The sequence below is a fragment of the Megalops cyprinoides genome, chromosome 2 (genome assembly GCF_013368585.1).
Source record: "Megalops cyprinoides isolate fMegCyp1 chromosome 2, fMegCyp1.pri, whole genome shotgun sequence".
Lineage (NCBI taxonomy): Eukaryota > Metazoa > Chordata > Actinopteri > Elopiformes > Megalopidae > Megalops > Megalops cyprinoides.
In genome coordinates this window covers 56,699,485-56,711,741 of record NC_050584.1, presented here as the reverse complement: position 1 = coordinate 56,711,741, position 12,257 = coordinate 56,699,485, and the positions used below count along the sequence as shown (strand labels likewise).

The following is a 12,257-nucleotide window of genomic DNA, read 5'->3' as shown; positions in this document are numbered from 1 at the left end:
ACACATCTCCATTAAAGGGAAATCCACCTTCTCTGTCAGTAGATGGTAGGCGTCTCCTGTGTTCTAGAATTTGACTGATGCGATGATTATTGAAAATGAATAGGACAGGAATGGCTGCTGAAAGTAAAATTTATTCTATGGTTAGCTTGCAACTTTACTCTCTTAACACCTCCATTTATTGCTTTTCTTACTCTTTGTTCATAAAATCATGGTACTAGTAATGTTTTTTTTTTTACCGTGCTTACTTTTTTTTGGCACTGGGGCAGGTTTACATGGCATTTGCAGCTGTGAAAAACCCTGACAAATCAAGCTTTGTCAACAGCCTTAACGTGCAGCGATGTGCTTGCTGCCTTTTCTTTTTAAGATACCTTAACTAAAATGTATTCCTAAGTGTTATTTTGTTACTGTTACAGCATGTAGTATTAAAAGAAAACATTTTGTGTAATTTTGCAGTGAATGCAGCAAGTCTTCACTGCCATACTTGCTTGCCAGCTTCAGTGAGACGTTATTTGGGTGAGCACAGGACTAAATAGTGTAATGTGCAAGTGCTGCCTTCAGTACAGGACCGACTAGTGCTGTTGCACATTTATTGGTTGTAGCCCTGTAGCCTTGCAGTGGAGAGTGCTGCATTGGAATCATCTTCATTGCTTCACTGAAGGTCCTCCCTTCAGCCCTTTGCTTTACATTTACAGCCATTATACTATCAAGCAAGCTGACAAGTGTAATACTATGGGCATGAATTTTCAGGAATTCTTGTGCATTTTTGGGTGGGTAGATAGTTTGGAAAGGGATGGAGATAGGAGTTGAAATGAATGATTATTCATCAACAATGTGTATTTTGGTTGTTAAGACATTTCAGCAAGTTACTGAAAAGAAGACCCAGTATACATTGCCTGTATCATCCCAGCTAAAGAACTGAATGTGCCTGTTTTATTTTGAAGTGTAGTAACTGAAGCCTCAAATCTGCAACATGTAGACATGTGGTGGCCAGTGGACAGACAAAACACATACCATTGTTCACTCCTCTCTCAGGACACTGGTTGAAATATGGGAAGCCACATGTTGATATACCTGACAGCAATATGAAATAGTTGTTGTTGAAGAGAGAGTGAGATCTGTGATGAGATGTCTCTGAGCGCAAATAATCAATGTGAAGTGTCCACTGACTTTCCAAATGGTTAATATGCAAGTGTACAGAAGACAAGTGTGAGAGGCTGCATAGCAGTAGGTCATGTAACATACAGTATATATGAGAATGTAACGTAGTATATGTAATAGTAATTATATCTTAACAGACATGCATGTTGCTAGTAACACACTAGGAATACAAACCCATTTTCATGTATCTATCAATGTTAAAGCAATCTGAATTCATCTTTGTGCTTTAAGTTTATTGGATGTGACAGCATATGTAGATCTTTGGCTGGGATATGGAATTGATTCACAATATAAACAATACATTATAGGTCTTATTCAACGAATGTATACATGGAGAATGAATGTTTATGGTGCCCTCCTCTTTTCTAATTTCATTTTTCATTTGTTTTTTTAATTATAAAGCATGTCTTTTTGACGGTTTTAGCCTCTTTAAAAGAAAATTGGGAAAAGCTGATGCTTTGTCTTACCGTTCTGTCAAATGTTGGAATTGCAGGATTGTTTCTGATGCAGTACTTAAGACAAACACTGAGATATCACCTGGATGCTGGAGCCTCTGCTGTTCTTGTGGAGTATTCCACAGGCATTTCCAATGCTGAGTGGTCTGGGGAAGATGTGGTGTCCAAAGACATTGAGGAAATGTTTGTTCTTAAGCCAGATGCATTTGGAACTGTGTAGACATAGGAGTTTGTGATTATGTTTACGGATAAAAATCCTAAAGATCTATGTGTAAATCTGCAAGTAGTGAGTGACGTCAGTGTTTCTGGTTCTACGTACTCATGGGGAAATTATGTTTACGTGAATGAAAGGACCAGGCCATTCTTTTTTTAAAATTCATTGGTAATTTTAAACTTTTGTGTGTCTTAATTTTACACTGAAATGTAAGCCATTATTTTGCCTGAATAAAGCAATACGTTCATTAGGTTATAAAACGCCAATAAATTATTCAAATAAAAATCATTGGTTCCGTGCTTTTTTGTATTTCTGTAATAGTTTATCTGAACCTCAACACTGAATGGGAACAAATATTCCACTGCATACCGGTGGGAGATTTATATCCTAACTTAAACAACTATGAAACTTTGTCCTTAAATCTGAGTCGTGAATATGTGCATTTGTATACGTTTTCTCGATATTTAGGATACCTATCAACACAAGTCCGACAGTCATAGAAACACGAAAAATACTTTGTGAATCTAAAACAATACTTACCTGTGGAGGCAGTTACTACATGTCAACGCTGAAGTGCAGCTGCTCTCGCATCCAAAGTGTGCCAGATGTCTCCAGAGATTTGTAATTTTGGCACAAGCAAGAAATCATTTTAATGTAAAAACAAAACAAAACACTGAGATAACTACTCAAGGACGCATATAGGATAATCATTGTGCGCAGTTAAGAACAGATGGTTTGAAAGTCTTTGGAAAAAAAGCAACAATATATATTTGCATTATAAAACTTAGGTATGCACTGCCACCGTCAGGTCAGGATGGTTCTGTCCGTAAATCTCAACAATCCGCAGGACACGTTGTGAATGTATTTTGGATAATCAAAGCACGCTACGGTAACCTAAGTAGCCTATTTTTATGAGACGAAACTATTTTAGGTAATTAACTTTTAAATCTGTATTTATCTGCCTCTTTCTCTCTCTATAGTCTATAAAATATGCGTATTAGTTTTTTTTTTTTTTACAAAAAGTATTTTGTAATACATCCCTTCAATCCCGCTAAATCACTCTTGGTTTAAAAACAGGAAATGACGTTTACTAGATATGCCCTATAATTCGGACATTGGTAGATTTTGTTCATAAGTGCTGATCCTGAGTCAACGTCCGCCTTTTACAAAAGCCGTTGGTGCCCCTGGTAAGCGGTGAATAAACTGATCCTGAATCGGTGATTGGTAGCAGGAACGCGAGAACGTTCTTAAAGGTTCTTGCCGCATTGCATGATGGGTACGTCCAATCTGTCTCCACTTGACTTTGGAGCGTGGTGCGGAGATTACGAGGTGAGTCTTGAACCACAAATCAAGAGTTGTTTACGGTCAGATGTCTAGTTGGTACAAAAAACGCCACCACAATATTGAATATTTAAGCCAAGGCAGTCGTTAGGAGAACTCTAAAGTCTGTCTGCCGCAAGATCATTTGCTAATTTAGCTAGCTAATAGTAGTGGTGGCTAGCAAGGGTAGCTAGCTTTTTTAGCTTGTTAGTTGGTGAAGTAGACCAGCCAGCGAACAGCTGGATGTCAGCAAGTAGCAGTAACATGGGATTTGTAAAGCGTCGTTATACTGATCAATCATATATAGGCTTACCCAATGTTAACTAACTAACCAGCTTGTCAGCTAGTTAAGTGTAACATAAACTGGCTAACATTTGCTAGCTACTCAGCGTGAGATGGCTGTCTTAAAAAGTTAGTGCCAAGCTAGCTGTCTTGCCTTTGATGTAATAGTTATGTCATGTCACTGTGCCTTCCATCATATGTGCACCATAGCTAATTTCATAGCGACGAAATGGCAAGCTAACCAGACATCTCTCAAATTGTTTAGGATTTTGCGGTTGCTTTCTAAACAGAGAATACGTTTGTCAGGGTCGCGAATGAAAATTTTGTTTCTTCAGTGTGACGAACTGATCCAAGTCGAGCTTTTCTTTTAGGATGGGTGCGACGGTGTCCAGCCCCGCCGCGACAGTCTCGGCTGAAGCGGTGGCGGTTCCACACGTTGGCCTTTCTCCACCCCAGGGCTGTCCGATGCACCAGGAACACAAACAGAGTAGGATTAAATCTTAATGCCATTTCAACAGCTCGCTCATTTGTCGAAGAATTCTTTGTGCATGAGAGCAGTTAAAATATTCGAATGTGGCTTTATCCGTGTGCTTAGCGGCTCCTCCGCCAGAATGCCCCATGCACCAGGCAGCTCCTGCCGAGATAAAGACTCCATCTGCCGGCCCAACGCATCAGGAGCGAGCCTATGAGTTCGTGGAGTGTCCAATGAGGGCAGCATCTGGAGCCAACCAAGGACTTGGTGACATTGACCCTGCAAACATGGTACTTAAAGCAGCAGTGCCTATTCAACTTTTGAAAATTAAATTAAATTTTACTGAAGACAGAGAGGTGACTTTCGAAGTCATTTTGTTGTTGCCTGAGTGGTTGTGTTTGTATTTGGGAGCTTGGTTTTCACATCTCATTCATCATGAAAGATGATAGTTGCTGAATGATTGTAACAGCCGCAACTTTTCTGAACAAATTCTTTCTTAGATGCCCCCACCAAACCAGATGCCCGCCCCAGATCAGCCCTTTCCATTGGCTGTGACCAGAGAGGAGTCCAGGATCCCACGGGCTGGGTCAGACAAGAACTGGGTCTATCCCTCTGAGCAGATGTTCTGGAATGCCATGCTACGGAAGGGGTAGGTGAATATACTGTTGAAGACACAGATTTTCTGCACTCACCTGATCACCTGAAACACTATAACCTAAATACAACTTCTAATGACTTTGTTTTCCTTTACTAAAAACAGATGTAATTCTTTAATGCATTCTTATCTCTAGCAGCTAGCTTGTACCTGGTTTGGCTAACTAAGGAATCCTGGTCATATAGCACTTCTAATATTGTTGACTCCTTATATGGCTTTTTGCTTGTGTGTTGTACTCACTTGTAAGTCACTTTGGATAAAAGTATCTGCCAAATGAATAAATGTAAATGTAAAATGATGAACAGTCTTTGGCATTCTGAAATGCTTGGAAAGTGTCTTCCATCAAGGTTGTGCTGCTCACACTGTAATTTCCTTTTCAAACCTCCCCTGCAGGTGGCGCTGGAAGGATGATGACCTTGCTCCTCAGGACATGTCCAACATCATTAAGATTCACAACCAAAACAACGAGCAGGCCTGGCAGGAGATCCTAAAATGGGAAACTCTCCATGCCAAGTGAGTGATTGGTCAATCACCTTTCTCGCTTGCTGAGTCTGTGTGAGAACTCGGGAATGACAGCCCACTGATGATAAGAATTACCGTAAAATAAGTTTGATTGCTGATTTTATTTTACAGCATTTTGTTTGAACAGGTATAAACAGCAAGGGCATGCTGTCAAAACATTTTCAGTACCAGTGTGGTTCATGAAGAGTGACCCCTTGAGGTGTTCCCATTCACACTTGATATTAACTGCTTTATAGGGAATGCCCCTGCGGACCCTCGCTGGTCCGGTTTGGAGGAAAAGCTAAAGAGTACTCTCCAAGGGCCCGGTTTCGCCACTGGATGGGGTGAGTTTGGAGAATGGCTGCAAAATACAGTCTGCTGCCCAATTTTAATATAGGTATTCGAACCAATGAGACAATTAAGTTGGATCAGTGTACCAACAAAGCGTTTCCCTTCTCTGATTCAGCCTTCTGAGAATGGATTTAACCAGTCTGCAGATACATACAATATAACCAGACATTAAAGACTATACATTTTCAAGTAACATGTAAAAGTAATGGAGTATGACATTAAGGGTACTGTTGAGACTCATGACATTAACAACAACCTATCAATATGACTTCAGAGATGTTTAGTATGAATTAATGTATACATTACATATTTGCTTGTGAGACACTCTTATCCGGAGCAGGACAGCTTACTTATAATGCAGTTATACAGCTGAATGCTTACCTAAGCAATGCGGTGCCCAATTAAATTTAAGTATGTTGTTCAAGGGTACAACACCAGTGCCCCACCACAGAATAGAAACTGTAACCTGTAGATTACAAGACATGCTCCCTAATATACATTCTGTAACTGTAACCTGTAGATTACAAGACATGCTCCCTGATATACATTCTGTATGTGCTATTATTTTGTTAAGGGTTTTGTTCATAACATATTGACTGCTTTGAGATTCAGCAGTGAATGTCTTATGCTCCAGTGCTAGGGTCAGAAACTTGCCCTGATGTTATACATTGATATAAACCTGGACTGGGATGGAAGAAAGAAAGGCTTAATTGAGCATTCTAGGGGCTGCAGGGTGCGTGTACAGCTCTGCCACTGTTCCACCTTGTATCCTACAGATAGATATAATAAATCATTTGTTTGGAGCAGTGTTGGGCATATATATTTTGTCTTTTTTATTTCTCTGAAAGTTCACAGCTTAATCGTTCTGTCCCCACTTTTATTTCTGCAGGTACGAGTTGCCGTTTGACAGACACGACTGGATTGTTGACCGATGTGGACGGGAAGTGCGATACGTGATCGATTATTACGACGGGGGCGAGGTGGACAAGGAGACGTATCAGTTCACCATCCTTGACGTCCGCCCAGCGTTTGACTCTCTCGACGCGGTGTGGGATCGCATGAAAGTTGCGTGGTGGCGTTGGACCTCCTAAGTCCACACAAATACTCTAGGTGAAAAAATAAGGACTCTGTTCTCCCATTCTGAAATGTGAAAACCAGAAACGGGGCTTGGACAGAAAGGGTATTGAAAAGATCATTGTTTTGTACAGCTGTTGTTTTTAAACAAGAAGTACACTCATTTCAGTTTTTGAGGTGCCATGCTTTAATGCTAGATCGTAGGAAATGTAACCCAATGTATAGAGGTTTGTCAGCCTACCGATGGCTTTCTGGAGGAGTATGTGAAGATGTGGATTTTCTGCTTATCTTCTCTGCTTTTATTATGGTGTCATGTTTGCACTGTGTGCTCTTTAAGGATGGCAGTGTGTGGGCAATGGCTGTCTCCACTTTGGGGTAAATGGTTCATTTTAAAGGGCTATGGTTCAAATCAGTATTTTACAGCGTAGCACAATGTATTCTTAGATTGTCCTTCCTCCTTTGTATTAGTTGATATAAAGGGAGTTCTCAGGTTATGGTCAGTGTATTTGTTTGAAGCAAATGTGACCTCAGATGACCAAGTCAAAAAGCTAAACGGCAAACCCTTGTGGAGGCTACCGACATAAAGGCATAACAAGGAGCACCTCCACTACTTATTTATTTGGTTGATACCTATAATGTTATAATGGAATGATAATGGTAAAAATTTAAAATAAATTTGGCATGTTGAAGATCCGTTCCATGCAAAACCTTGTTTATTAGATGCTGAATTGATTATTTGAAACTCATGAATGGTTAACAAAGTGGTGTTGTTAAACACGTTTGGGCACAGAAAAATGGTTTCATATTTTAAAACACTGGTTAACTTTCAGAACCAGAAAGGATCAGTAAGATTCTATCCTCAGACATGCTATTTCTTTCCACAGCTAGGGCTCCACTAAAGTATGTGACTGTATGTCATGTAGTTTGGGTTATGTAGAGAATGTGAAACCTCATCTGAATATACCCATCTGCTGCAGCTCCCAATAAAAGTAATATTTTGTTTTATAGTGGGATTGTGTCTTTGATTTGATCTGGCCAAGCATGGTGTGGCAGAGAGTAGAGGGAAGCTTTGTAGAGGTTTGACAGATCTTAAAAGGGTGATATCTGACAGGTGGTGTTCTTTTTGTCAGATAACAAATATTCATGCCAGTGGATACACTATACCAGTGTGACTGCTCCTTAGGAAAAAAAAAAAGTAAATCAAATATGCCGTATAACTCTTATGTTGGTTAGATTACTGTATAAAATAAATTGGGTCCACATGAATGTTAAGTCCTATCAAACGGTGTACAGTAAGGATTAATTAAAACTCAAAATTAAAACCATAATGCCTCTTGGCAAAGGAAGGGACTCACAACTCACTCCTGACATCATCTTTCCTCCTTTTCCTAGTCATTGCATGCACGCAGGTTAACCCACTAATTTTAGAAAATCCCTACTCTTCCCAAAGCCATTATACAGCATGGACTCTAGAACAGCTGCACATGTCAAAGGTTCTAGAACTGTTCATTGCCAAATGTGCCCTTGGGGTGCATTGATACTCCCCTGACATAAAAGTTGGTTAACCAGTTTTGTTTAACCAATGTTTAAGTTACCCCAGCTGAATGCCTGCGAGATCTACTTTGGAAAAAAACCTGACATCTTGGCTGATCCGTAACGGCGTATTGAAAGCTTCATGTATCGATTTTTTACAGTCTTTCCATTTTAAATGATTTATTTACGGTGAAGCCACGGTTGGCTAATCTTTTCCTCAGTTCTACAACGTGCAGCACCATATACTGTACAGGGAAACATCTCCACCTGCTGGAAATTTTAGGTAACTCACCAAAAGATGCTTGGGATGCATTTTGGTTCAATACATGTATGCTTATAATAAAAATAAATTATTCATGTAGAACATTCACATGATTTGACCATTTACTCTTGCTGAATAGTTACTGACAGCTTATTGAGGTAATCAAAGCCCCCTGACTACTGTAAGTAAGTCCTGAAAAATGGAAAAAAATAGATTCACAAACACCGTGAATTGAAGCGCAACAAATTCTGTACTGTTTTCTTGTATGATTATTTTCTGGTAATCATGTACAGAAGATAGAAGTTCATATCTGGCAATAAAACTTAAATTTGAGTGTTAAGTCATCGAAGCATTTGACTTACAGACTTTAAAAATAATATTACAAATCAAATTCTTTCCCATCTGTAATCCTACAAAATAAATACATATTAAAATTAATACATATAAAAATAGGAGTGTTTTAAAATAATAAACCAGAAGTGTTAAAAACAGGGGGGGGGGGGGGGGGGGGGGGTATGTTTCACAATTTTCAGAAACTAATTTAAGTACTATATATCCAGCCAATTTGTTATTTTCTTTTATCTTTTTATCTTTTCTTTTATTCTTTTCTAATATTTTAAGATGTACGATGACGCATTGCCATAACTTTATGTAGACGGTCTGAGAGTTCCGTTCTTTTGGGTTCCAGCTGACTATGAATTATGTTAATGTTGTATGAGGAACAGCAGGTGGCTCTCTTACTCCAAACAGATGCCAGAGACTATCCCAAAACACTTTATATTGCAATATTCTGTGTTTATTTAGTTAGTGGTATTCCTGAGGAGTGTCTTAACAGCGGAATATAAGTTAAGGACATGCTTTCTGAAATCCAAATCTTTCAAATCACTACCAAAGAAAAGTCTGTTTCTTGTATTATCAGACATTCATTCATTCATTGAAACTAGAGTTTTATGAAAATCTAATTTTTAATGACATTTAAATGCTTCTTTGTACATATAGATGGCAAAGGGCTTCTGTTCCAGAACAGGATCCTTCAGATTACAAGTGGATAGTTTGCTGGGAGAAGATCATTTTGAGTGTCGAATTTCAGCTTCTTTATGAATTTCAAATCAGCCAGCCCAATGCCACTGCCAGCTCTGAATTGCTCACCAGAAAGTAGTGCCAAGAGGTAAAGTGCTGCACACTGCAATCAGTAAATTGATTTTTGCTTTTTAAATTACACTATTTGCTTATCTGACACCTTTATTCAGAGTGCCTTATATAGCTTACATTTTTGGCTGTGAATAAGCATCCCTAGGAACAGTAGTGCCTTGCACTCATTGATTGATTAAGTGAGAGTCCCAAAGTAATAGAATTTGCATCATTTTACCTCAAGCTAGCCAAAAATACAGTGGTAAAAGTAGTAACAGTCCCTGGGCAGTGCTTACTCTTCTTTTTATATCTTATCTGTACTGCTAAATATTTACTGAAGCAATTCAGGTTAAATAGCTTACTGAAGGATTCTGCAGCAGTTGTTTCTGGGAATCAAGCACACAACCTGGATCCACAACCACCATGGCGTGCTAAATAAGGTCAGAGAACAGCCACATGACACTCGGACAGACACACATTGATCACACAGTGATCTGTCCACCATAGCTATAGCTAAATTGTGGGGTCATTTGTGGTCATTAGCACCTGTGAGGTCCCAACAGGGACACATGAGAGGAGAGAAGACAGACACATCTGGAACTGACCCAAAACCAACCTTAACCCTAACAACTACATTTTTGTACTGTGAGACTGTGGACTTTGGTGAACTCTCTGGTCTGAAAGCTTTATGCCACACACGTACATTTGTCACCCTCAGTATCCTCTGATTTTTTTTTTTTTTTTTTTTTTTTTACAGAGGTGCAAAATGCCTGGGCCGTTATATCACCTAATGTTACTTTATGGTCATCTATCGTTAATTATGATGCTTCCATTTTTGGGGGAAAAAAACAAGTGCCAAGAATAATTTCATAAAGCTGAATAACAAAAGAGTGGGAAATGGTACATGAGGGTGAGTCTAAAAAGAATACACAATCAGGTAGGCTTCTCAGTACAACAGTCCAAAGCTAGTCCAAATGCTCCAAAAATTGCAAACAATATGGTGATTGTTGGCATAGATTGAATAACTCCATGAATATTTGAAGTCTATTGCTGCCAAGTGTGATGATTGCATCTACTGCAAGCCTGGCTTATTGTGATTCTGCTTTGACAGATCCATTTAGCAAACCTGTTGAGAGAAATGTGAACTTCTAATATTTATTTTGCGTTCTGCAAGCAGGACAAAAAGCACAACAGTTGCTCCAGATTTCCTTTATTTAGATAAGTAGGTACTGTTTTCTGTCCAAACAGTTGCGGAGTAATCTTGCTACTCTCCTCCAAAATAAATAAATAGTTAATTTATTATTTGTCTGTTTGGAAACTGAGCTAGGGTGGGAGGCACTGACTACTGTATTGATTGCTAAAGCTTATCTATCTGCATCCCTAGAGCAGAGTGGAGATTGAGTTGTAATCATTTAGGCTTCTTTGACAGCTACTGTCACACACAACAGGGCAAAGTGACCCACCTTAGCAGTACAGAGCTGCCAATTCAGACAGTTATCCCTGGGGGGGATAAAAGTATGGAACAAAATGATGAATCAAATATCCTCATATGCTTGGAAAAAAAAGAAGGTAGACTGAAGCCTGGCTGAGGGAGGGAGAGGATGGACAACAAATGATCATTCACTCTTCACTCTCTCCCACCCCAGGGGAGTGGGTGTGGGAAACTGAGCAGAAATCACAAGATTAGACTGAGAATCCTTACTGTTTCCTATTGCCGCCCCATTTACCCCTCTAAATGTGATGTTATTATTGCTACTGTTTTTTTTTTTTTTGTACTGACCATCTCCCACACACCTTAAGCACAAGCACTGAGCGCAGATTAAAGCTTTGACTTGTGGTCTCTGTGGGGCGAGAGCTTCACCTGATCAATGCTATTTATTGGGCTGCTAAGCTGCGGAGGATGAAATTTAAGTGACGTATTTTAGTGTCTTTACTTTTTGCTGTCTTTTCAGTCACGGTTGGTCCACATAAACGTTCTATTTAGAAGTTATAATGAGATGTAGTGTACAAATGTAAAAAATGGATATAATATACGTACATTCAGTACATACATAGAAAGACAGACAGGCTCGGAGGCATACACATGCACGCATGCACACGCACACACACACACTTTTTTGACAGTGACTATCATCTCAAACACAATACATAAGCGAAAGTGTCGGTTTGAATTGTGATATCCTGGGGCTGCTTCATGTTAGGGGTGCATTAGAAAATTGTGGGACCCCTTCTGTGTGCAGCTCTTTGAATTGCTGGGCTTTATGGAGAAAGGAGTGAGGCTCATTGTTTTTAAGATGAATTCTGATTCAAGCTTCCCTCTTTTTGAAGATATTTAATAGTAGGTATTGGACTAATTATACCACACATGCTTTCCTCTGTATTTATGAGATATTATTACAGAACTCTGTATTCAAGTGTTTCTAAATGCATGCATGATTGCCCAATCTAGCAATGTCTTAAGCAATTGATTTGATAGGAGATTCAGACATTTTCAGCTAGTTTTATTTTAGTGCTCCTTTTTTGAGAACAAATTGCTGCATGGTTCCCTGCAATGTTGAACTTTCTTGTTGAGCTTATTTTCAGTCCACTACATGTGTAGTCTTCCAATGTTTCATACACAGAGTGAGCTTCAATTTGGGTCCCATAACTCTGACCATTTTCTTTTTTTAATCACAATATTTTTCTACACTGTACTGCCAGCCTAACTCTGATGCAGCCCTTACTCTGTGGATGACAGCAGGTCCAGGTCATCTACATACTGTAGGAGTTATAATGCTATGTTATCATGGAGGAGGCCAGAGGTTATAGATTATTCACACTTCCTGGCCAGGTCATGTATGTAGATAATA

At 39.2% G+C, this 12,257-nt stretch overlaps 1 protein-coding gene across 1 annotated transcript; it reads left to right on the top strand.

The window, feature by feature from the left end:
• Positions 1-3,113: 3,113 nt before the first annotated feature.
• On the top strand, positions 3,114-7,487 carry LOC118773137 (cytochrome c-type heme lyase). The gene is made up of 7 exons (XM_036521923.1): positions 3,114-3,156; positions 3,801-3,916; positions 4,025-4,191; positions 4,402-4,550; positions 4,950-5,069; positions 5,315-5,401; positions 6,298-7,487. The coding sequence occupies exons 2-7, from the start codon at positions 3,802-3,804 to the stop codon at positions 6,497-6,499; spliced, it is 840 nt and encodes a 279-aa protein (XP_036377816.1). The 5' UTR covers positions 3,114-3,156; position 3,801; the 3' UTR covers positions 6,500-7,487.
• The last annotated feature ends 4,770 nt before the right edge of the window (positions 7,488-12,257 follow it).